This window comes from Sphaeramia orbicularis, chromosome 11 (genome assembly GCF_902148855.1).
Source record: "Sphaeramia orbicularis chromosome 11, fSphaOr1.1, whole genome shotgun sequence".
Taxonomy (NCBI): Eukaryota; Metazoa; Chordata; class Actinopteri; order Kurtiformes; family Apogonidae; genus Sphaeramia; species Sphaeramia orbicularis.
In genome coordinates, this window is record NC_043967.1 from 16,452,269 (window position 1) to 16,479,162 (window position 26,894).

The 26,894-nt window shown below is 38.3% G+C and overlaps 1 protein-coding gene across 5 annotated transcripts; it reads left to right on the plus strand.

Annotated features, from left to right (window-relative positions):
• On the plus strand, positions 1-26,641 carry LOC115428832 (cyclic AMP-responsive element-binding protein 5-like). Of its 5 annotated transcripts, none has more exons than XM_030148055.1 (11): positions 1-48; positions 3,012-3,078; positions 4,055-4,195; positions 6,567-6,676; positions 7,948-8,204; positions 12,735-12,861; positions 13,162-13,233; positions 21,396-21,737; positions 24,411-24,710; positions 24,791-24,899; positions 25,707-26,641. In XM_030148055.1, the coding sequence occupies exons 3-11, from the start codon at positions 4,150-4,152 to the stop codon at positions 25,841-25,843; spliced, it is 1,500 nt and encodes a 499-aa protein (XP_030003915.1). In that variant the 5' UTR covers positions 1-48; positions 3,012-3,078; positions 4,055-4,149; the 3' UTR covers positions 25,844-26,641. The 5 variants fall into 5 exon arrangements, with proteins under 5 accessions (XP_030003915.1, XP_030003912.1, XP_030003913.1 ...); XM_030148052.1 differs by having other exon boundaries at positions 4-48; positions 4,102-4,195; XM_030148053.1 differs by having other exon boundaries at positions 5-44; positions 4,102-4,195.
• The last annotated feature ends 253 nt before the right edge of the window (positions 26,642-26,894 follow it).

Genomic DNA, 26,894 nt, shown 5'->3' on the forward strand with positions numbered 1-26,894 from the left:
CCAACGTGGTTCCTCTCTGGAGCGCCGCTTGTCCCTCTCTACTTGTAGGTAAGCCTCCGCAATTTACTTCCATTCACAAAACTTTAGACACCGTAGCCGCCGCTGTCCTGGCTCTACTCTCAGTTTACTGAATGCGCTGTCCTGTCGTGACTGTATTTTTATTCGCTAACGGAAAGTTGCAGTGTAAGTTTTTTAAGCTAGCTGTCCCGGATAGTGTCATTTCAGCGGACGTGTGTCTATTTGGGGGGTGTGACAGCACTCTCCATACAGCTGTGCCCGGCTTGTTTATGGGTTAAACAGGTTGCTTAGGGTGCTGTGGGACAGGAAACACACCGGGTCATGTTCTGGAGAAACACACGGACACTTACCACCGATTTGTCCTGGGACTTACCGGTTGGAGCCGCTGCTTAAATTAAAGTGAATGAGCGACAAGCCGACACGAATGTTCATCTATAAAACACTGCAGTTACTTAGTAGTAGTAAGTAAACAGATAGCTACTGGCTCATTTTGACTTTTTTTTTTTTTTACAATTTGCTTTTATACTTATACCTGCGCGCGAGACATGCTGTAGTATTTGAATATTTGTGTATAATTGTAAGTGTATAATTCGCGCGCGCAGGTGGTTTTAGGATGTGTGCATGCGTGGATTATGTCACTGTCATGAGTGGGAGACAGGAGGAGGCCTGAAAAAAAAAAATTAAAAAAAAAAAAAAAAAAAAAACTCTTAATTTCGTTGCCCATTGGCTGTTTCTTATTCACAGTCATTAATCCGTCTTCAATTGGCAACATGTTGTCTGGTCTGTTGTTGGATTTATGTATTAAGGTTGACGTCATTGTGTATTGATGTAACCACACTGACAGAAGGTTTTGCTGGAAATGTGCTGAGTCCGCTCTTATACAAAGTGCTGCCGAAATGAGGACATGAGAGTTAAAACTGTTCAGCTACTGGCAACTGTTCTCAGGTGCTAAAAGGAGCTCAGGATGATCATTGTAATAATGTTAAACTGATCATTAAATATTCAAACAAAATCAATTACATCACATGTATTTGTAATTTTATCAGTTTTTCCCCAAGAGCAATGCATATTGATCACCATATAAGTAAAATCCCCAAAAAGACAGGCAATAAATAGTATGGTTTAGAAGCCTTTAGGCAGGTTATAACAAACTACTGTTTAAATGTGTGCTTCTGCAAGTATCACACAATACTAGACATAATGTTAGTACAGTAAAGAAGTAACAGGGATAAATAAACAATATGAATGTATAAAGGCAGTGCCAGGTGCAAAATAGAAAGATTACTCATGACTGCAGTTTTGGCTTGTCTTAAGCTGTGCCTTAAATTTATTATATTATGTTCTGTCTTAACTCCAGGGGAAAAGTGGGTAATCTATCTATCTATCTATCTATCTATCTATCTATCTATCTATCTATCTATCTATCTATCTATCTATCTATCTATCTATCTATCTATCTATCTATCTATCTATCTATCTATCTATCTATCTATCTATCTATCTATCTATCTATCTATCTATCTGCTGTGGTGTTGTGGATGTTCATGTATTCACTTGCACTTGCCTGTTCTTTTTGCTAACACACAAACTCTTGCACGCAGTCACACACACATACACACACACCTATGAAATCATCTCTACTTGTCAGGGGTTGGAAAATGGGGGCTGAGGCAGGTTCAAACCTGTCAGGAGTATGGGCCTACACAGTGCAACCCTCCCTCTGTCGCCTCCCACATTCATGCTCTCTCTCTTCCATTCATTGTGTTCTCCTCCTCCAACTCCAAGTATTACTGCTTGCCCTTTCCATATCCCTCTCCATCGTCTTAATGCCCCCCCACCAGTCCCCTCCCCTCCCCACCACACGGCGCACACACACACTTTTCCATTTCTTATGGAAGCATGTATTTTTGGTCTCTCTCACTCTCCTCTTTAGCTCTCACTCTTTCCCATAACATCAGGTCCCACTTTACCGTCCTCTCAGCTCTCCACTCACACAGACCTGAAGTTTTTAAGAGAGGTTTCCATAGCAACAGATACTGTCACTTTGATTATATATGTTTTAGACACTAATCACAAATACACTTGATTTCTAAATCACTTCCTCACAATAGTATTAATCACTAACTATTTGTATGTATTGTAGTTGTATGAAAGTTCAAGGAGGGGTCACTCTGTTGAACTCTGTGTGTAAATCTTGTTTGGTGACACACGGCTCAGAGGAATGTCTGAGGCTTCCTTTGCTCTCAGTGGAAAATGAAGAGCCAGCAGCAGTAGCACAAACAACTCATAATTATCTCTGCTGTCACATCACTGACCTAATACCTCCACCAAAAGGCCGACTGGGTTAAGCCAGCACTGCAATTCAGTTTATTATTGTGCTTCATTTTGCATTCGTGTTGATATTTTTATCCAATGATGACTTGATTTTTATGGTATGCATGGCAAGCACGCGTCCTTTCATCACACCCATATTATTAACTGATGCCCTGGTGAAAGACTAATTGTGGCCTGAAACAATTGTAGTGCACTTAGCACTTCACTACATAATCATGAAAGCTGTAGATCATGATGCTGTTTAGATTGTGGTCTTCCGCTTGTTCTTACATGTTTTATGATGAATAATGAGGGGTTAAAAATCCACAAACAGATTGTATGTGTTATTGTCTAAATAAAATTGCTACCTGCAACAAGAGCCAAAGGCTCTGCTTGTGGCACCTCCTGCTGGTGCTAAGGAGATCATTTTGAGTGAAACACCCATCATCTGTGGCATTTTCACGCACGACTTCGACCGTAATGTCATGATAATGGGAGGGCCATTATAATACAAGCAAAGACTGTGTGATTTATGTGTAATATCATCTCTGATTAACCAAAACAATAGGGTGGCGAAATGATATCTTTAAACTGTAATCATAAAACAACTATGACCTTGACAAAGATGTTGTATTTTCCTTTACATGATGGTGATGCTCTTGTTTCTTGTGTTTGTGAAGGTGTTTGTGTGACATGAATGACAAACAGGACAGGCCTTATGTGTGCGGCGCCCCAGGCTGCTCTCAGGTCAGTTGGACACAGTATGTTCATATGTAGATGCACTTTAACACCAACAATTAGCAGTGATACGATCAAAATATTATCATGATGAAAAGTTTTCATATCAGTTGATATCAAATTAATAAATTGGTCTTAGACTGTTCCTTATTGTCATAAAGTGACAAACATTTGGCAAGCAGCAGAACATCTCAGAAATCTAGAGGCAGAACATTCCAAACCATTGTAATCATTTTGTTTTCAACAGATACATGCAAGAGTACAATTAAGTAAAACAACATTCAACAAGTCTTTTAGAACATGAACATGAGATGGAGTTGTGATGTTATTGTTTGATCATATCTAACTGATGTATTGTGAGAGTAATTGAATATTTTCACTGATCTTTTTCATTTTGCTCTTGTTGTTTTGGCCCAAAATATTCCTGTTTGATGGTGAACAATGGTAGTTGTTTTTTAAAAGGTTAAATTTAAAGAGTGAGTATAAAATACAAAAGGGTAGGATTAGAAAATTATTTTCTTACTGGCCCTTATCTACATATGCATATATGGTCATGCTGATAATGTTGTTTTTGGCTTTTATTTGGTTTATATAGTTTTTCAATTTGTATTTTATTTTACAAAGGCTAAAGCAATGCCAACAAAATAAACCCCAAAGACAGAAGAAAGATGTAAATTGTGATGATGATAAGCATTATGCATCATTTATCAATCAGCTCTAGCTACCATGATGATCCACAATATATGGCACAAACATGATTGTATAGTGCAATCATTGGTTCTTATATAACACATGTGCATGGCATTATTTGTTTGTAATTTATAAAGCTGTTAGAAGTTTTGCTTAAAAAGCTGAGAGGTTTTTCATCTATTCGTCATCTTGAGCGATAAATGTGACTAAGCCTTTTACGACTTATTAGTAATCTGCAGTAAGAAGCATCACCTGATTGAACTGAACATGTCATCTCATGTGTCATATTGTACAGCTGCATGCATCTCTTCATATCTTTCTCACTCTGTTGGCGTGCTGCAGCGCTTCCAGTTAGAGGAACATCTCATCATCCACAGACACAAGCATGAGATGACCCTCAAGTTTCCCTCCATCAAGACAGATAATGCTTTTACAGGTGAGGCAAAAAAAACCAAAACACCAAAAACCATTACAAGATTCTCTGTCTTCTTTCCCGTTTACATACAGTATATGTCACACAGTTTGGCTGCTGTCGTTGTTTGTGTGCATTGTGCGTTGCGACCTCTTTTCGGTATCAGTCCTTGATGAAAAAATGATGACGCTACGTTATACAGTATGAAATCAGATAAGGCTGATGCAGGCTTCCTTCCCTCAGATAGTCTGTTCTGTGAAACAGAGCTGCTCATGTTGCAATATATACAGTATACTCCATCAGATTAGACCAAACATACTGATAAGACCCATCACACAAGCATCACTGTGAGTCAAAATACACAGAGAAAGTGTACGGGGGTCTTCAGTCACACCATCTGTAAAGTTTCATGTCTGAACACTGGAAAAGAGAAACTAATTTTATTAAGTTTGTACAGTTTTTAGCATGTAGCCCACCGAAGGCAGCTGTAGTGTTTATTTTCACTTCTTTTTAAACGTGATTCATATACTTATTATTGTTCAGGATTTAAGTGAAGAGAATAGACATCATCCTGTTCAGTGCATCATGGGATTGATTGAAGAGTTGTGGCTGCCTGTAATGGCTTGAATTGTGCTTGATATTATTTTTTCATAATGACTAACATCCCCACTGTGGTGCTGGTAAATTATTAAGCCAGAGTTAATATTAAATATTAAACTATCAAAATAAATATTAAAATAGGTAAAGTAGAATAGATATGTAGTTATTCCAAGGCATAAAGACAGTAAATTAAAAACTTTTGGTGCAATTTACACTTTAGTTAATTTTACAAAGTTATAAAAGCTGATAGTTGCCTGCCCCCAAAAATGATGACACTGAAAATGCATTGTGCACGTCTGAATGTCACATTTTATTTCACTTCATTAGAAATCATTCAACTGCTTCACTGAAATTTGAAGTCAAACTAATTAATTAGTAAATGTGTAGTGAACGGGTGACACGGTGGTGCAGTGGATAGCACTGTCACCTCACAGCAAGAAGGTCCGGGATCGATTCCAACCAGGGACCTTTCTGTGTGCGTTCTCTGTGTGGAGTTTGCATGTTCTCTTTGGGTACTCCGGCTTCCTCTCACCATCTTAAGATGTGCGCTGATAGGTTAATTGGTTAATATAAGTTGCCCATAGGTGTGAATGTGAGAGTGATTGGTTGTTTGTCTCTATATGTTGGCCCTGTGATGAACTGGCGACTTGTCCAGGGTGTACCCCGCCTTCACCCATAGGTAGCTGGGATAGGCTCCAGCACCATAAAGCGGGTTCAGGAGATGAATGAATGAATGTTTAAGTGAACATCAAACTAAGCACTTTTTATATTTAAAGATGTTACTGATACTGAGCTTGTCATTGCAGTCTATCTAGTTTATTTGATAGGGACAGATACAGTATACACAATATCATAGCATTAGTAGTGAGTGCTAGTTTTAAAATTTCTTTGATTTTCTTGTATTCATTTATCCCTTATTCATCCAGGTAGAAGGAGATTCAAGATCTTTTCATCTACGGAGTCCTGGTCAAAATGCTTGCAACAGCTTTGCATAGAAAACAATTTCATATATAAATCACCCTAATAAAATAAAAGTAACATAAAAAAAATCAACAACAGGTTTCTTTTGTAACAGTCTATAAAATACCTTTAAGGTACTTTGACAAGGAGGTGTTTCAAATGGGATGATACCCTGCAAGTCCTTCCATGCACATGGTGTGTATTATGATAATTTGCAGCACCCTTTCCTGGCATGGCTTTTAGGAAACAAAAAAGTAAAACGTGTTAGTTAAAAGGAAATAAAGTGATTACAGCAAGTGCTGTAAGGCTCAAATGAACTGAACACCAACATTACATTATATACATTACATATAAGTACATTTAAATATATAGTGTGCATTGGTTTTATTAATAATTCTTAAGCATTTATTTCCATAAAGTCATGGTCAAAACACTGTGACGTGACAGTGTCTGTAACCATAGAAACAGCTGTCTGTCTGGATGTAAAACATCAGCGTGACATCTGACCTCTGCAGGCTGTCCCTCCCTCTCCCTCTTCTATCAGAGTGCCCCAGTCCTACAGCCTGTTACACCTCCTGCAGCAAATCTCATGTCAAAACAAAGAGCCCAGCCGACCTTTGACCCCTGCACGTTTAGACGGCTCAGAGAGACAGACTGATGTTATCACTTAGCTCTGCTGAAAATCAAATCTCCTTTCAGGGTTATGACAGTTGATTCAAAAAGTAAATAACCTCAAACAAACTAGGCTAGTTTAGGAAAAGGCAAAAAAATATGACTCCAATAAATCAGTGTTGTGCATCTGTATGTATGTGTGTGTGCCTTTCTTTGTTAGCAGACCAGACTCCGACACCAACCAGGTTTTTGCAGAACTGTGATGAGGCTGGTCTGTTTAAGGAGATAGAGGAAGAGTTTCTTCAGGCACAAGAAGAGGAAAAGAGTAAACAGGTAAAATAATAAACACCATGAAATCACATAGAAAAATGCTAAATGCTTTACAGCTGTTTGGAGCTGAAGTGAGTTTAAAACACTGGAATTATGAGACAATATCAGGTGTATTTTATTGCTAAAAGGTGGCTGTTTGACCTGTCAGATGAGTGTTTTGATCGACAGTTGAGTGTGAGGGAGATAAAAGCAGTCAGACCCAATTAGCGGACTTCAGATATCTGACCTGCTGCAGGAAAGACACACCAGGCGATCACATTCTCCTCTGTAAATTAAACAGCTAGACACACTTACCAAAACAAATACATGCATGAATACCCTCACACATCATTCTCACCATCATCTTAGATCACAATGCGGATCAAATGATTGGCCAGGCTTATTATCACATATGATATTCAGCATTTTTATGATCATCAGTATATATTTTAGCCACTGTATGGAAATATAAAGCATGTGATGAGTCTGTTTGTAGTCATCATTACAAGAAGGTAACTGTAAAATGAGAAACAAAATCTCAGTTTATTCTTATTTATTATTCAACCAGTTCATTGTGAACACAGACAATATATATTATTGAAACATTATCGATATTGATTATTAGTACTTTATTTGATTTGAACCATAGACAAAGTGTAAGACATGTACGATGAGGGCTGTGATACAGTTTCCTCCTGCTACTAAAGCTCCATCAAAGTCTGTGTAGGAGAAACACAGGAGTGTGACTTGACCCTAACCTGCCCAAACAGTCTGATGGACTGCACTTGGTCATTAGGCTTATCAACGGTATCTTGATGTCATCAAGTAACTTATTTAAAACAGTCTGATCAGATAGATGATATTTTGAAAACAAATCAATCAGCAATCATTCAAGAGATCAAATCACACCATGTACATGTAAATATCTACTGGATATGTACCTTGACTTCTTCATCTCAGTGAATAACATGAAGAGGTTAGGACTTTGGACCAGTACTGCAACTGGCCACTAGGGGGAGATTGAGATGTTTTGGCTTCACTTTTGGGGAGCAGTCACTTCTCACTGTCACTCACATTCTATGAATACCATCTTAAAGGTGGTTCACCCAAGTACTATGTTGTAGTTCCTGCAAAATGCCAAGACTTTAATTTTTATTGCACATGGTTGGTCTCCTTAACTACTAATACATTACATCATTATCTGCCCTGATTATAGACATAATGACCCATCCCAGATCCCAAAACACACATATAAAATGGTCCCTGCTGTTTGTTGCTCCCACCTCTCCCTACAGACGCTTTCCCATAATGGGCCTTCCTGTATGAACCAGCATCAGCTCAAACCCCAGCTTCAGCTCCAGCACCCACCCCAGCCTCAGCACCCACATCCCCAGCCACCGCTGCACCATCCCCAGACCCACCCCCTGCAGCACCCCCTGCCCCACGGCCCCCTGATGGGCCCAAGTTGCAGCCTGGCTACCCAGCAAGCTCTGTCCTCCTCCCAGTCTGGATCAGTCATCACCCAGGCTCCCTCCACTCTTACACACTCAGGGTGAGTACATTAGGGGTGCACACATACACACTCACGCACATACTGGTTTCACTTTACCCAATCATTCATGCAGAACACTTGCTCTCCTCATCATATGCCTACCCATACCGTATTTCCTTTAGATGTTGCCTTCTCTCAGCCTTTCTTCCTTTTCTTTTCACTGTCTCGCCCATCCTGTTTTGGAGATATTGTAACTCCTTCTGTCTGGCACAGACTGGCATTTCCCCCTGCATAATTTATCACTACACTAATGAACTGAGAGAAAGGAGGGAAAAACAAGGAGTGAGAGTCAAACATTAATTGACAGAGAACAAAGTAAAGGCCTAAGAGATGGAGAACCGCTGGCTGACACCCACTCAAACCCACTGACACTACCCACCCTGTCACCCAACTATCATCTCTGTTAAGTCTGTTAAGACTCAGAACCAGACTGGAGTCTCTCAGCGCCTGTGCAGCTTCCATGGCTCCCTGGTTATCACGCAGTTCAGCAGACAGATTAGAGGAGTTCCTGTCTTTCATCTGCCCAGCTCCCAGCAGCTGCACTCCATCTTCCTGACGTTTTAACTTTGGCTTTATTGGAACTCAGCAGACATTCAGTCATCTAAATTACTGAATATAGATGCACACATATACTGTCTGTACATAGTGTACTGTACAGAACACACACAGCAAGTCATTTGATAAACATTTTGTCAAGTTAGACTTAACATAAATTCAGTGTTAAACACATTATTTGACAAAAGGGAACTAAAGAAACACATTTATTAAAAAGCACAAACATACCTTGAGATCTCCCAATTTGGATTTTAAGGTTTTTTGGCAGTCTGTAAGTGAAATTGCAAAACACAAATGCAAACAAGTTATAGATAATATCACATTTTTCAATTTGACCTATCAGTTATGATAAATTAAAATAAAACATGAAACCTTTTGCCTGTTAAGCAAAAAAAAAAAAATTTTTTTGTGTTGTAGTCATCACCAAATAAACTATAATAAGATTAAGATATTACATTAGAGCTTTGGTAAACCTGTTTTAAATAATTTCCTCTTTTCTTATCTTAACACCATGTCTTGCAAACAGCCTCCTCATCCCAACAAACCCATAACTAATTTCTACTTGGAACACTTACTGTAGATAACAAAGCTGCAGTCATGTTCTTAAAGCTGATGAGATGAGTCAAGGTACTCGAAGTAAGTCAGTGACATAAAGAACTCCAAACATCTGTCCAGGACCAGACAGGACATGACAGGACAGTGGGGAGAGTTGGCGGTCGGTTATAGCAGAGTAAATCAGTGCCAGCTGAATCCAGACAGCATGTTAGTCAGTGAAACCAGTTAAGTGTTGCTAAATGAACCACGGATCGGGTGTCTGACTGTTTCTCCCCATGTTTACCACCAGTTTCTATAGCGACCGAGTCTCTGACTGTCTGGCGTTCAGCCCGGTAGAACTGTTGTGGTTACGTTAGGAAATGCTGTTTTGGTTTGTCTGTGCTTTGTTGTACGTTAAACGGGGCTGCATACCCCAGATTCAGTGATGACATCATTAGCGATGACTTCAGCGTGGTCACGGAGGCCCACGCTGTCCGACTGGCCACGATCCAGAGCGTTTAGGTCAGCACATGGCACCCCCGGGTCTCTGCATCTCCCGCTGTGATCCCTGAGCATCACTCCTCCCTCTCAAGCTGTCACTTTTTTCCATATCTCTGTTTTCTTTCACTTTTTTCAATCCTTCATATTTTCCATTATCATTAATTCAGTTAAATTAATTTAGAAAACTCTTATTTATTGCTTTTTGCTTATATAAAGTATATATTTTCCTTTCAGTGATCAGATCCAATCCATATTTAAAGGACTAGTTCACAGAGATTACAAAACTTTTAGGTGTAGTTTGTGGATCATATTTTGAGATATCGGCCTCCTCTATCCCCATACAATATATACTAGTAAAATAATATTAATAATAATATATAATATAACAATACAATAAAAAATGAGTTTGCAGTACTAATAAAAATATATGAACCCCTAGAAAACACAACATTTTTATTTGGGAGTTCCAATAAAAACTGTTTACTACAAGGTTTGTGGAGGAACTAGTTTTCTTCATGTTTGCAGAAAAAATAACTTCAGTTTCTCTCCTTGTGGAAAGATAACAGAAATCTCAAAATTAAATGTATATTTGGCTCAATTTTATATAGATACACAGTATGGTGCTTAGTAATAACCTCATTTTGAGAAACAGCTGGGACACTTTCTGAAATATAATATAAACTGAAACATTGGATTTGTTACTTTGTTAATTGAACCTTCAATTAACTGTTAGAAGCAATAAGATCAATTAAACTGCATTTAGTAACTATAATCTAATGTACATTTTGATGCCTGCCACACAGCCTGAAACACTGGGACAGAGACATGTTTACCACTGTTACATCACTTTTTCTATCTATTACAGTTTCAGACATGAGGATGCTAACACTTTCTGTTCATTTGACTTCAGCTGCTCATAGACTGTGGTGGCTGTTGTCTGATTCTTCTCTTCACAACAATATGTTGCATTTTCAGTAGGAGACAGATGTGGACTGTTAAATACAACCTGTTGAACCTGCTGAAATAACCACAGACTCATATCAGGGTTCCTGTCGGGTCTTAAAAAGTCTTAAAAGTCTTGAATTTACAAATCTGCATTTAATACCTTCAAAAAGTATTTAAAAGGTATTGAATTTGATGTGGTTGGTCTTAAGTTATGTTGCCATAAACTGGTTCACTGTATTGTGTTTAAATGTGTCTGGGAAATGTTTAAGCAAAGAAACTAACGTTAGTCTACTCAGTTCCCCTTGTTCCAACCAGATAATTTATAGTGAAAATAGGAACCAATTATCACTGACTTTGCAGCCCCCAGTGAGAAATTATCACAGAACATTCAGTTCTGTGTACAGTATGTATGTAATATTCAATCTCAGCTGATGTAAATAAATAGGTTTTACTAAATTCTAGGCGTCACAAATTTTTGCCAGTATGGCTGAGAAATAGGATGTGAAATAGGCATTAAATTCTGTTCTAAGTAGTCTTAAAAAAAAGTCTGAGATTTAACTTGTAGAAACCTGTAGGAACCCTGTCATATGAAAAGAAGTCAGTTTGATTCTGATCTATGCCAGAGTGTGAATGTGTGAGTCAATGAATATTGGATCCACTGTATGCGCTTTGAGTATGCGTTCATAGAAAAGTGCTACATAAATCTAATCCATTACTATGCCTTCATGTCAGTCTCACCTTCAGACATGCAGGTCAGCCAAGTTGGCACTGATGCAGCCCCGGACCATCACAGATGCATATTTTGCACTTTTCAGTATAAAAGTCTAAATTTTTGACATGTAGAACCTGAAATCTACTTTCCACAGAGCTGATGCAGGGCTTTCTCCTTATGTAATAGAATTTCAGATTTAACTGGTGGATACAGAGGTGAACTATGTTAAGTGACAATGGTTTTCCTAAGTCCTCTTGAAACCATCTGACTGTAAACCTCACAGTAATATGATGGCTTCTCATGCAGTACCACCTGAAGACTTCACCAATGGTTTTATGAACTGAGATTCCCTGAATCTTTTCACTATACTTACTATAGAAGGTGAAAAAACAAAATTCTTTGCAATTTTGTGTTGAGCAGTATTATTTTTGGTCTGACAATTTCTCATGAAGTTTGGCAGAAAGCATTGAACCACAACCCACCAAATGTCTGAATGTTTAGTGAAATTAATATACACCATATAGTTGACTCAAACTATCCAACACTCCACTGTGAAAAGTGGTGACCATGGTATGTTCTGTTCTGTTAACTATCCCACAGTACCATATGATGCATTTTTCAGTTTAGAACATTTGGATCCAAATTGTTTGGTGTCTAAAGTCTCGGTTGCTCACTACTGAGTGTTTATCATGTTGGGAGTAATGAACGAGTGAATAAGGGAGGGATTTTGGACACAGATTAAGCCTTTTACAGGCCCAATCCCAATCCACTCAGCTGTTAACACTTAAACTGTTACTTGTAGAATCTTTCACACTAGCTTTAGTTGTATGTTTGGTAAAATTTTCAGTCTTACTTTGTCTCCTTCTCAACTTTTTTTTTTTGTTTTTTCTAGGCATCAAAATGTAAATTACAAAATACAATGAAGTTAGTCATGGAAAAATTTTAAATACTGTGTCAATTTCAAGCAAAAAAAAAAAAAAAAACCCACATATTCCTGTTTTTATTATACTTTAGAAAATCAATACAAGCTTTCTATTTCGCTGGTTTAGGCAGATAAATAATGAGCGGTCAAGTCTTGTAGATTTCTTCCTTCCATATCCAGTTCCCACCTTGACTTTTTTAACCATGTCCATTTATCTCAGCGTCACCTCCATCTGCCATGAAAGCCCGGCTATAAATGTTTCAAATCCCAACTCTCTCTGAACCCGGATCAGTGAAACTGTAGCCGTGGCTGGCTGTCTGGTATGACCCATCCCTCTCTCCCTCTCTGTGGCTGACCACAGGCCGGTTCCCGGGCCGCTGTCCTCCCTCCTCCACATGCGGAACAGACACAGACAACCGCTGCCAGCCTCCCTGCCTGGCACGCTGCCAGACCCCGCCATGCAAGGGGCATCTGCTCAGCACATGCCCGTAAGTATGAGGGGCCCAGTTTGTCCTCACGCTCAAAGATATACATTCACATCCCGACATGCGTGCATCATCATTTATAGATACAATTATAGTGGCCAAAGTGGTCAACACACCCAAAATATTCATGCCTGACAGAAAAACTCACTTCACTCTTGTGGATGAATTAATCAAAAGTGTCAAACTGCAGATGGATGTGACCTTATGGGGAACTCTTTACGCTTAAGATTAAGTATGTGCTGAAGCTTTTACTTGTCGCACTCAAAAGGTTATTTTCGTGTCAATTTTCCTGGCTTTTTTCAGATGGAGAAGCAGATGTCATGTGTAATGGGTATACCTGGACCTGTACACAACCCCTCCTGTTCCTCGCCTCAGGTACTGACTAGTCACTTTCAAGCTATTTCAAGCTATTCAACATTCAAGGTATTTGCTTTCTGTTTTTGTGGCTCATTCCTTTCTCCTCTGGTAATAACATCATGCCTCAACAAAAGGGCTTTATACAATCTACTGGCAGTTATGGAATAAATCTGATTAGTTTTTACATATTTTCACTTTGAACAATTCACCAGAATGAACAGTGATTTGATCTTGCAGGTATTGGTGGCATAATTCCTGCAAGCAAAAATACCTAATGAGAAAGCACGTTTTAAATTCTTTTTCAGTCATTTTACACCTACAGTGTTCAGGCTTTTTTAGGTTTGTGGGGTTGGAGCTTCACTACCTCAGACATCACAGAGAAGTTGGAGAGTATATACAGATGAACTGATGCACACATGGTTTGATGTTTCAACTGACACTAAAAAATGTAATTCTTCCATCATATAATTCAACCAAGTACCCTTTCAAAGTGTAAAACTTTATCCTGTGAAATTCCTACTGTACAATCAGAAGAGTTCAGTATTTTACAGTATTTTATGCTTGGAACAGTGACAAATATCAGTGTAAACAGCACTTGCCGTGGCTGACAAGCTCTATGATGATTGGTATGGTTAATGCCTGTAGTTTGGATGCACAGAAGTAAAAGTAAAAAAAAATACATGTATAAAATCATAAACTGTAATAACTGATTAGACTGTGCAAAACTGTCACGTTTACTAGCTGATCGACACATTAGAATTGTAATTTTTAAACACGCTATCCCTTTTTTTGCTTTCAGTCTGTTGTCTTTCAATCAAGGCAGGCAGGAAACAGGGTTGTAACTCAATACTCAACACACACACAGGTCTGGACTTCAGGAAGTCACAATCTATGCTCACGCTTTCCATGGCTTTCTTGCTTGTTTTATTTACCTTGTGTCAACATGCTCTCAATCTCCTCCCCTTGTAAATTTTACATTTTCTCTTTCTAGGTGCATGTAGTATCAATTGTTAAAAGCTATGTGTGCTATCAAAAGCAACTTCAGAGTGAAAACTGTGAAATTGCCCTCCACTTACGCCACACAAGCACACACACTCATCACTTCTGACTTAGACTTGAAGATGGAGTTGTGAGTAAAAAGCCGTTTCAGGTTTCAGAGACACTCAGGTTGAAGGTTCAGATGTGAACCACTCTCTTTGTCTTGTTACCTATAACTCTTCTTCTCAGTACTTCAGTATAGTTTTCAGGTATTTGCACTTTATTTGAATATTTCCTCTCTTTTTTTCAGTTTCCCTACATTTTAACACAAATATCTGTAGTTTCTACTAACACCCTTTACAACAGTTTTGGAATAATGGAACCTATATGTACAGGAAAGTAACATGAAAAAAACAGTCCTTTAGCATATCCATCAGTACAAATCAAAGATAATAAACCAAAGGGAACAAAAACAACATATAACAAAACAAAATCTTGCAAAATAAACAAAATGAGCTCAATCTGAGATCTTGTATACCAGGTGAAACTGATGTAAAACACATAATGAGACAAAAAAAAAAGATGAAGATGAAACAAGACTAAAATGACACAAGGGACGAAATTATTCTCATTTTAGTCTTTGTTTTGTTGATTTTATTTTGATTAAATATTTAATATTCATGTTGTAGTGGGAGTTCTTATTCAACAAAAGGAAAGTGAAATGACAGACAGGATGAAACAAGGCAAAACAAGACAAAAATGACATAAAAAAGACAACAAAAAGATAGAGAGGAAGAAAACAAACCGGACAAATACAACATAAAAGACAAGAGAAAGTGATGTAAAAGAGGAAAACAAGATGAAAACTAGAAAAGCACTCGGAGAGCGCAGGCCTCTGCCAAGGCAGATCAGTGGGCCCCCCCATGGGTCCCCCGTGCCCCCCCGATCACCACCAAAATTTAATCATTTGTTCCTTGTGCCAGTATCAACATTTCCTGAAATTTTCATCCAAATCCGTCTATAACTTTTTGAGTTATCTTGCACACGGACAGACAGACAAACAGACAGACAAACAGACAGACAAACCAACGCCAGCAAAAACATAACCTCCTTGGCGGAGGTAACAATGTAAATGCTGTAACAAGAGCTGTTGTGACAGGTCTGACGGCTTCTCTACACCTTGGACTAAACACACATTTTTTATCCCTTTTTCTTCTTTATCACTAAAACCAAAGATAAAAAAGTAACTAAACTCACCAAACATTAACTGATCTCCCAAATCAGGGCTAAGAAATCCAGTCATCTGCACCACAAGAGACCTGATAGCATCAGCTCATAGTGCTACACATGATCGAAACTTCAGATAATCTGCAGCAGCTTAGTCTTAGGCCATGTCCACACTTCTTTTCCTATCCTATCTTCTTCTTTGTTGTTTTCAAAAAAGTGCTCCGTAAACATGGAGTCGTTTCAGGAAATATCTGTGTCTACACGAAACCACTGAAAATGACTGAAAACGATGTAGTACAAATGTCAGGCCTGTATGTGGCGTTGTAATGCTCTCACAAAAAAACAGAGAAGATGTGAAGCAAGCACATAAAGCATTTGGTTCTACCAGGTCTGATCCAATATTCTCTTCTGGTTGTCCCTCTCCGCGCAAGAGCATGTAGGGAATATTGTTAGTTTGTTTGTTGCCCATTGTAATGAAACAGTAGCTAAAGATTTTGATTCAATATTTCCAATAAGCTCAATAGCTGTTGTAGCACCAGCACTACTCTGTAGTCCACCGGTGTTGCTGTTGTGAAGTGGTGTCTTGCTTCTAGGGATGAAAGGTTAGAGAGGTGGGGCTACAACATCATTGTTTTAGAAAAGTTGCTGTTTGGTCATACAGACGAAGACATGAAACCGCCGTTTTCAAATGTATTCACTCTGGGACCCACTTTCAAAACATTGCCGTTTCAGTGACTGAAAATGCCAGTTTCTTGTGGACGAAAGGCCTATCTGATACAAAAGTTTTGCGGATATGACCGTAGCCATCTTCATATGTACAGGACTTTCACTGTCAACAGCTAAACTGGCTAGAGTGGAATCTTTCATCTGTTGTCCTATGTATCTTTGACTGAAATGATTCTGATGGCCAAAGGTCAAAAGTCGAGGTCACTGTGACCTCATGTCTGTCTGTTTTTATGAGCATTAAATCTCAAAAATTCGTTGAGATAATGTCTTCAGATTTGGTGCAAACAGTCATTAGTACTCAAGGATGAATCAAAAATATTTTGGTGGCTAGAGGCCAGCGTTATAGTTCAGTGTGACCTCATGTCTGTCCATTCTTAAAATGTGAACGGCTTGAGGGGTTTTCTTCTAATTTGGCACATTCACTGGGATGAATTTAGTTTTAGTGGTCAAAGGTCAAGGCCATTGTGATCCCACAGAATACATTTTTGGTTATAACTGCTATTAATTATGAAAACTCTACTTCACCTTCTAACTTGAAACACTGAATGCTGTGAGCACTTTTTTTTAAATATACCTCTATGCTGCAGTTCTTTGTACTGTATTACTGCAGTTTTTGTTTATACCTGCAATACACTAGAATACACATGCCAATACACATATATTCACAGAGCACTTTCATCCTCAGCCACTGCTGTATACACACTGTACATATAGCACTAAACTGTGTGATTTAATATGTGAGTTGTATATAACACCTCCTGTAAATAGTCATCATTCCCAGTCACTGTTAATATACTTAGTCTTTTTAATTGCAAACATACTGATTTCTATTTTATTTACTTTTTTGCTCTCCTCTACTGCGGCAGGAGGGAGAGCCAACAAGTATTTTATTATATGGTGCAACTGCTAGTGAACACATCTGATAAAAAAAACAAAAAAAAAACCTTATGGTTCATCTTACATATAACTACTGTATCTGCACTTGTAGTTGCATAAAGAAAGCGTGTACTTTTGCCATCTTTGTACAACACTTCACCAACGTCTCATTTACATTAATCAGGTTGTCTTTTGCACATCTAAGGTTTGAAACAGGACTCTGCTTCTACAGTATGTATAAAACCACAGCCGGTACATTACATGCCTCTGTTGTACTGTCAGCTAAAGCGGAAAGTAAACATTTGACAAGTGGATCATTGTTTTCATGTACAGTTTTGTGTCTTCATTCACTGATCGCTCCAGACAGAAATATCAACGTGGTGTGTCATCCAGGCCAAGGAGACCCATGATGTAATCACAGGCCCCAGTGTCAGGGTGTTTCTATGTAGTAAACAGAGCTGAAATATTCTCGTGTTCCGTCCTGCACAGTGTGTATGTGTGTGTATGTGTGTTTGACTGGCAGGCGGGCTGGCTGGCAAAGCTGGCACAGACAGTGTGGTGACCTCATCTTTGGCACCAGCTAAATGTGCTCACTTTTTTCACTTTGAATGGTGGAAGGAGGGGAAAGAAATCAGCTTCTTCTCTTAAAGAAATATTGCGTAACAGCGACCAGATAGCAATATTGCCAGGGAGGGTTGTGTATGGGGGGGGTGATGTCATGCTCCAAACATGACCTCTCCCTCTCTCCCTTTTCTCTGCTGAGTGTAGGAGAAAGGTGAGATGAGGTTTAATTTAGCTCTTACAGTCTGTTTAGTCAGATGATACATGGGAATGATAAAGTGTGAAGGTATCAAGCTGCAGACAGCAGCATTTATTAAAGCACATCTCCTCTCTTATCTACAGCTGTCTTCACAAATGTTAATGATTAGCAGAGATGTCTCGGTGATGATGGACTGAGTAGGGGTTGAGAGTTATGATATTAATTGTGAGACAAAAGTAGGATACTGTGGGGATCCAGAGGAGGGGGGTGGGCTTTGTATAGAGCTAATAAGTGAGGCCCATTTGACCTGAGGCGACCTGTAGATTAGGAGCTTATCTGCTGTGACTAATTTAGCTGGTTGTTTCAGGGGGTGGGGGTATCCAACATAACCCACTATGAGTGATGGAAAAAGTTCATATATAATCACAACCTACACAAATGAAGCACTGAAGTTATCAATAGCCACTAATATGGGGCTATTAAATGAAATAGAGTTTTAATCAATAAAGACCCAGGGCTACTTTTGTGTCAGTTCCCAAATGAATTTTTCTCTCTATTTTACCTTTCATAAGTGATTTATCACTATTTATTCTAATATTATCCTATGTATTTTGCTTTTTTCAGTGTAAGTCATGTATTTTTCTCTATATTTAATTAACTGATCATGTATATGTTCATGAAAACTCAGAGTAAATTCAAAGGTTATTATATCAAAATATAGAAAACTGAAGAAAAAGTGACTTTTTCAGTCAAACATATCATTAACTGAACATAAACCCAATGTTTCCATCCACCGTCATTGATCCAACCCCATGGGTTTACTGGTGAATCAATGTTGTAGAAGATGACAGTGTTTCCATGGTCACTACAGAGCCTCTAAACGTCCAAATGGGTCATATCTGATGACCATGAAAAGATGGCAAACTGCATTTTACACCAATTATTTACATGCATTGATAGGATTAGTGGCTCTATAGTTATTCAACCTTCTATATCAGTAGATGCTTTTGGTCATCAGTGGATGTTTGGGTCTTTGTGGGTTAAGTAAATATATTGTGTTAAATTTGACTTTGTGGATGGGTTTAAAAAATGTAACATGGTCTTGACAAAATGCAATTGGACACAGATTCTGATGTTTTAATATAAAACATGGGATTAGATAAAAATCATTTTCCTTGGACTATTATTGTGATATCCTTTTATGTTACAATAATGATGACTTTCAGACAAACCCTTTCACAGTTTTAATATCAAACAAACATTTCATCATTTAATTGAATGTTCTAGCCCAGGTATTCTAACATGTTCTGACCTTTAAAACAAATAACTACAAATAACCATCTTGTTTTTTCAGTTTTCACTTTACACCAGAATTTAACCTTTACATTGGAAAGAAATAATCATTTTACATTTATCATGATATAACAATTGTCATTTCTTGAAAATAAATGTTCTACATTACAATATTTTTATTACGATTTATTTATTTATTTGGGAGTAATTTTTGATTGTTTTACTCAAGTACAAACTTATTCATGGTAAAACCAGTGGTCTCTTAATGTTTTCCAGAAGTGAGAAATGTATCACAATAAATCCTAAAACTCTAAAAGCTGCAGAAAATAGAAACCGGGGAGAAAAGTGTTCCTTCTGCAGCTCTCTCCTCTCTATCTAAATCAAAAGATAGATCACCTGATACTGTTTCTGAAGCCAAAGGGCTCACGCACATTTATGGGACGTACTATTGCTTATGTGTTTCAGATGGAATCTCAACAGTCATCGGTAAATGACATGATCGGTCAGTCACATGTATAACCTCCCTACCTCTATAAACAGTCAAAAGGAGGTGCAGAAAGCTTGTTTCTGCCAGACTGTTTCAGTTACATTACACTGAACAGTGATGCTACAAAAATATTTTGTGAGGGGATAACAAGAGTGGCACTATGTGATATCACAGTCTTTAAAGGAGTGATATTTTTCTTTTTTTAAATGGAATTATGCATCTTAAAACATTTCCCTGTGGTCTACATAAACTGTAAATGCTATGCTTGGGTCTGAATTCTTCATTAATTCAACTCCACAGGTCCATCTTCAACCCTATTTCTGTGTAATGACACCAGAAAGGTTGTTCTGAACGTTGGCCCTTTAAATGCAAATGAGCCACTTCACGCCCCACCCTCTTCAGGTTGTTGGCTGTGCTGCCCTGTCCCAATCAACCAACAACTGAACATTTTAGGAAATCGGCTTCAAGTTTGGACATGTTTTCAATATGGACTACAACTGCCGCTGCTGACAAACAATTATGGCGTACTCTGAGAAATTTTCATCGGAAGTCTTGACCTTAAATGTGCAAATGTCATGATGTAACTAGTTATAGACATAACAAATTAAACAGGAATTAAAACAGGTTGTAGAAATCCATTCAATTTTTGCCAAAATGAATTAAAGATTAAAGATAGCTTTGTAGCACCTGGAGGGTTCAAATTCAAACTTTTTGAACTATTCGGGTCGCCAAATACACAAATAAATGACTACAATAAAAGACTAATAAAACTGGGTTTAGCAAAATATGACCCCTTTAAACTGACTTTTTAAAAAATTGAATTAAAGGTGTAAAATGGTTGGCTCACATTGGCTTGTGCACGTGTTTTTCATAACGTTTGTCTCTGTTTTTTGCTGGTTGCATGTCCTTTTTTTGACTCTGCTTAACTCCATTGCTAAGTGAACAGCTGTCTAAATTTTCACTATCCTCGATAACCACATATTACTGATTTCTATAACGAGGTTTCAGATCAGTTTTTCCACCAAAACCCTCATGTTTTCCCCTCATGGTCTTCATTGCCTCTCTCTTCTGCTTTTCTACTACTATAAACATTATTCATCTTATACATACAATACAGAACCTTTAAAGCACAGGTGTCAAACATACAGCCAGCAGGCCAAAACTAGCCCGCTAAAGGATCCACTCCAGCCTGTGGGATGAATTTGTGAAATACAAAAATGACACTGAAGATATTAACAATCATTTTAGTTCAGGAGCCACATTCAGACCAATATGAGCTCCAGTGGGTCGGATCAGTACAATACTACCATAATAACCTATAAGTAATGACAACTCCAAATTATTCTATTTGTTTTAGTGTAAAATGGTAAAATTACATGAAAATATTTACATTAACAAACTGTCCTTTTGCCAAAAATGTGAATAACCTCAGCAAATATCAACAACATGAAATATCTTAAGAGAAGTAAGTGTAATTTTAACAATATTCTACCTGTTACTAAATGTTTTATGCATTTGTAGATCTTCTGTGATCTGTTAATTGCATCATAATGCACACATGTAAATGATAAACTGAGGCACAATATTGTCAAAATTGCACTTATTTTTCTTAAGACATTTCAGGTTGTTCATGTTATCCATATTTTTAAGGAACCTTTATAGATGTTAACATTTTCATCATGTAATTTTACTTCTTTCACTTCAATTATTTTACTAGTCACTTGAGATCATATTGGTTTGTATGTGGCTCCTGAACTAAGATGAGTTTGACACACCTGCTTTAAATTGTCAGATTAAATTTAATATCTCCTGATCTGCACTCTCTCCACCCAGAGATCCAAACAGACCGTGGGCCACCATTATCAGCAACACCATCCACGCATGGTCGCCATCAACAACCCTGTTACACCCATGGGTCACATGCTGGAAATGATGTCACAGCGCCAGCAAGTGCCTCCGCTTCAGCACCACCATCATCACCATCCACAGCTTCCAGCTCCACCCATCAGCTACCAACAGCAATTCCATACTCCACCTCCTCAGCATCTGGGAAGCACTCATACCCACCAGCTTCACCAGTCAGGGAATGTACCCCACACTCAGGCCCACCAGTCACCACCTCCTCGTCTGCATCAGGGCTCACCTCCTGCACCTACCATGTCTGTTCCAGCCCAGGTGGGGTTCTATTAACTGAATATACTTTAAAAAATGTACTTAAAGGGGTCATATTTAGCTAAACCCACTTTTATTAGTCTTTGGTACATTTATTTGTGTATTTGGACCCTAATAGTTCCAAAAGTTTGAATTTGAACCCTCCAGGTGCTGCAAAGCTATCTTTATATTCATTCCGGCAAAAATCAAGTGGATTTCTAAAACCTGTTTTAATTCCTGCTTCATTTGTAACATCTATTTCTAGTTACGTCACAACATTTGCACAAATAAGGTCAAGACTTCCAATGAACATTTCTTCGAGTACGCCATAACTGTTTGTCAGCGGCAGCAGTTGTAGTACATACTGAAAATATGTCCAAACTTGGAGCTGATTACTTAAAATGTTCAGCTGTTGATTGAACGGGACACAGCAGCACAGCCAACAACCTGGAGGGGGTGGGGCGAGAAGTGGCTTATTTGCATTTAAAGGGCCAGCACTCAAAACCACCTTTCTGGCGTCATTAGTCAAAAATATGGTTGAAGATGGGCCTGTGGACTAGAATTAATGAAGGATTCAGACCCAAACATACCATTTACAGTTTATGTAGACCACAGGGAAATGTTTTAAAATGCATAATTCCATTTAAAAAAAGAAAAATATCACTCCTTTAAGTGAAGTTCTGACTCCAGAAATTTTACATAACCCATAAAAACCCAAACAGCCACTGGCGACCAAATCATCTACTGATCTACAATGTTTAATAGCTTGTGAACCACTAATCCTATCAATATGTTGAAATAATGCAGGTAAAATACAGTTTGTCATCTTTTCATGGTCATCAGATATGACCCATTTGGATGTTCAGAGGCTCCGTAGTAAACACCATTATCTTCTACAACATTGATTCACCAGTAAACCCCATGGAGTTTTATAAATGACAGTGGATGGAGACACTTGTTTTTGTGTTCAGTTATTGATATCTTTGCTGAAAAAGTCCCTTTTTCTTCATTTTTCTCTGTTTCTGATATAATAACCCTCAACTTTAATCTGAGCTTTTATGAACATCTACATGATCCGTAAATTGAATATAGGAAAATACCTGATTTTCACAGAAAAAACACAAAGTACAGAGGATAATATTATAATAAATGAGAACAAGCACATAAGAAAAGTTAAATATGGAGAAAAAAATATTTTGGAACTGCCACAAGAGTAACACTGGGTCTTTATGGGTTAAAAAATTATTATGTAGACTTTGAGTTAAGATTTTCTTTTCATTGAATTATCAAATTTAAGAATGAATACTTAACTATATGATGATGTGCATAATATAATGTGATCTTCCCTGTCTCTACTGTTGATGTAAACAAAATGGGCTATGGGTTAAGGACAGAAAAAAACAGTATACAGTAAAGAGATCCCTGTTTGTGTTTTACTATTCTATGCAATGCTTTAAGATTGTTATTACTGTTGCATTTACTGCTTTACATGTTTAAGGTCACTTGAAGTACTTTAATCTACAGTAAAGCATCAATTTGTGCAAGATTATCATATAGTTCTAGAATTGCTGTCCTGTAAGTACCATGTATTTCTAATTAGTCCTGTTTTCAGCATTGTGACCATGCATTTTCCAGCTTGGATTCAGTGGAAAATGACAGGGTTTATTCCACATCAGAGGGAGAAGAGTTTTCTCAACTTCAGCTTTCATAGGAGCTCTTCATCCTTCACTTTATTATACAGTAAATGTTCAAATCAGCACATTTAGAAATACATGATTTTCACCAGACAAGACAATGAGGACGATAATAATATGAAGAGTAATTAACGTTGTCAGATAAATATAGTAAAAACAAATATTTACCTTTGAGATTCAGTGGAATAAAAGTATAATGTTGAATAAAATGTAAATACCCAAGTAAACTACAACCAAAGACACATCAGAGTAAGACAGTTCACAGGGTCACATGGGTGTCTGTGAGATCCTGCCCTAAAGAGGACTTTCTTTTTTCCACTTGCAGAAGTGAACATAAGTTACAAATTTCTACCACATCTTGTGACCAAAAGTCATCATAGTCTTAGGCCCATTTTCCACAGGCCACATGTTTTCTGACATTTTTAAGACACGCAAATCAGGAAAAAATGGTTTTTGTTTGAGGCCTGTCTCTGAGCAATGTATTCTCACAAGATCTTACAAACCAAGTCTCATCTAAAGGAGGTAAAAGTCAGAGGGAAAATTTGATTAGTATTAAAAAATAATGGTAGGTACCAGCAAAACATGCTATTACCTATTATTTATATTGTATTTAGACCTTATTAAACTACTTTTCTTATATCTACACAGGAAACAGGACATGAACTATAGTGCACCATCTTTGTAAATAGAGGATCTTTGGTAGAGCTACCTTCATTCACTCATTTTTTTTAACCTCATAATCCTCGGAGGGTCACGGGGGGATGGAGTTCATCACAGGGCTGGGCATATAGAGACAAACAATTATTCATTCTTACATTCACACCTACGGGGGATTTAGATTGACTGATTAACCTGTTAATTGTCCTTGGTGCATGCAAGGAAAGAGATCCCTACCTCAGAATTATTCTTAAGTAACTGTACTTGGATAAAATTACTTAGTTACATCTAATCACTGCAATGAAGACTGAATTAATCTTTCAAAATTGTTGCTCTTTGTTTGTAGGTGTCACCAATAGCGCAGCAAATGCAGCCTTCCTCCCAGCCATCCCAGTGCCACCATGCAGTGCAGGCAGGTGGAAGCTGCAGCAACACAGGAGGAGGAGGGGGAGGAGGAGGAGGGGGAGGGGGAGGGGGAGGTAACCGTCGCAGGAGGACAACAGAGCAGGACCCAGATGAGCGCAGGCAAAAGTTTCTGGAACGTAACCGGGCAGCAGCCACGCGCTGCCGACAGAAGAGGAAACTATGGGTGTCATCGTTGGAGAAGAAAGCGGAGGAGCTGACACACACGAACCTGCAGTTACAGGTGGGACATGCTCCATGCACATACACACAAATGCTGTTTGCGGTTGGAGGGTGCTCATTTCTCTGTGTGTGTTTTCCTAGAACGAGGTGACATCATTAAGGTCGGAGGTGGGCCAGCTGAAGCAGATTCTACTCACCCACAAAGACTGTCCCGTCACCGCCCGGCAGAGAGAGTCACAGGGTTACCCCAGTGAGTAAAATATCCCACCCTGCACCCCAGATCCAGATGTCTGACACCCATCATCTCTATTCACCAATGAGGGTAGAACTCAGAAAAGTTGCACCTTAGAAAACGTCCCATGGTTACAGTATATCCTGTTATGACAAACCACCTCTCAAGGCTAACAGGAACCATACACTTAAAGGCACTGCAACACAACGCAGCACTTAAGAGTTAAAATTCTGCTTTTAACCCACAATCTCCAAATATTAGTACATGCACTTTTATTTTTGTGGAGAGCCAATCAGGGGTAAGCATTGCACTCTTAATTCGCCTATTAAATGAAACTCTTGCCATATTGTTTTTTTCCTGTTTATCGAAAAAAAAACTAGAATCTAATGGTATCGGAATCTCGCAACATGAAGCTAGAACTAAATGAAATGCACACCATGCTCGTCTTGCACTTGGGGCAGGGTAAAGTTAATGTTCAACAATAAATTAACCTGACCCTGGCCTGTTGTACAAAAGATATAAGAAAACACTGTACCTTGAGGCTTAAATAAAAAGTCATTTTGTTAAGTGTTGAGCTTCAAAGAAAGCAAAGAAATGGATGCTATACTGGCATGTGGTCATTTATATATTTCTATTGTTGCCTTTTTACCTGTATGTACAGTATTGGTTAAAATAAAAGAGATATTTTCCTTTACTCTGAACTGTAACGGGTTTTTATTCAACGGTTCCACATGCAAAACACCCACCGGCCAAAGAGACACACTCAGACAATGGACAATCACCACAGCATCAGTGACTTTGATTGACAGCTGTCTCTGTGTCCAGCTGCAGGGGTGAGTCCAGCAGGAAGTCCCACCCCTATAGGGCCTGGGTCTCATCTGCAGGCCATTCAGCACAACAGCATCTCCACGTCCTCGAGTGCTGGGGGCAACGCAGGCCATGACCCCCAGCCTGGATGTTAGCCCTCACCATATAATAAAGGAAGGGAGGGTGGAACTGGATGGTTGAATCCAAACAGACTGAAAAAATTAGTCTCAGCAAGCTGTGGATGCACGTCTTCTAACATTACACAAGTGGAAAACTGAACTGGATAGGAGAATTTAACAATCTCTGTGAACACTGTTATTTTTTCTTGTTGTTTTCATTCATTTTAGTTAAAGATCAGACCAGTAGCATCACATACAAGATGCAAAAAAAACCCCACCTTTTCTGGATGCCTTGTACGGTTTCACACCAACTGGATCCTATTATTTGTTGTCATTTACAGCAATTTGACCATTGCCTGCTGCCCACTGACTATGCACGCACATTGTCATGACACATCTTTTCAGTCTTTTTTTTTTTTTTTTTTGCTCCTATATCTTGCACTAAAATTTGAGTATTTATAGTCTTTGTGTAAGTATATTTTTGACTGAGCAACTGCAAATGCACACCTTATGCCTTGTCTTGGAAGCAAAGACAGAATTGTTAAAATCAATGAAACAGTGTATTTTTCTACAAATATCATGTGTGTATGTTAAGTTCTGAGTCTTGTAAAGGAAACCCACATGTTTTTGGAAGCCATTTCAATGTAACTGTACAGTATGTCTTTATAGCACTTGATTTTTTTGCTCTTATTTTCTAACATAACGTCCCTATAAACTGCACTTCATGTCTCAGCCTCTGTCCATTTCAATTACACTTAAGTTACTCTTTTTGTACTGTAAAGGTGTTGAAAATTGCTGTAAATCTAATGCTATAATAAAAACCTTTATTCTGTTTCCTGCTTGTGATCCTTTATATCAGTACAGTATGTGGTCTAGGCTGCCATCTAGTGGCTGATTTTGTTAGTGGTTATCCTTCAGAACTGCCGTAGTTAAAAAGTAGTTGAAGGTTTCCAGTTGTAGGCTTCACTGGTGCAAATACAATAGAGGACATTTACTCATATGTAACAGAGAGAACCAATAGACTGAAAAATGTGACTACTCTGTTTTCACCGTCAGTATAAAGACCTAACTTGGTTTAGACTGTGAC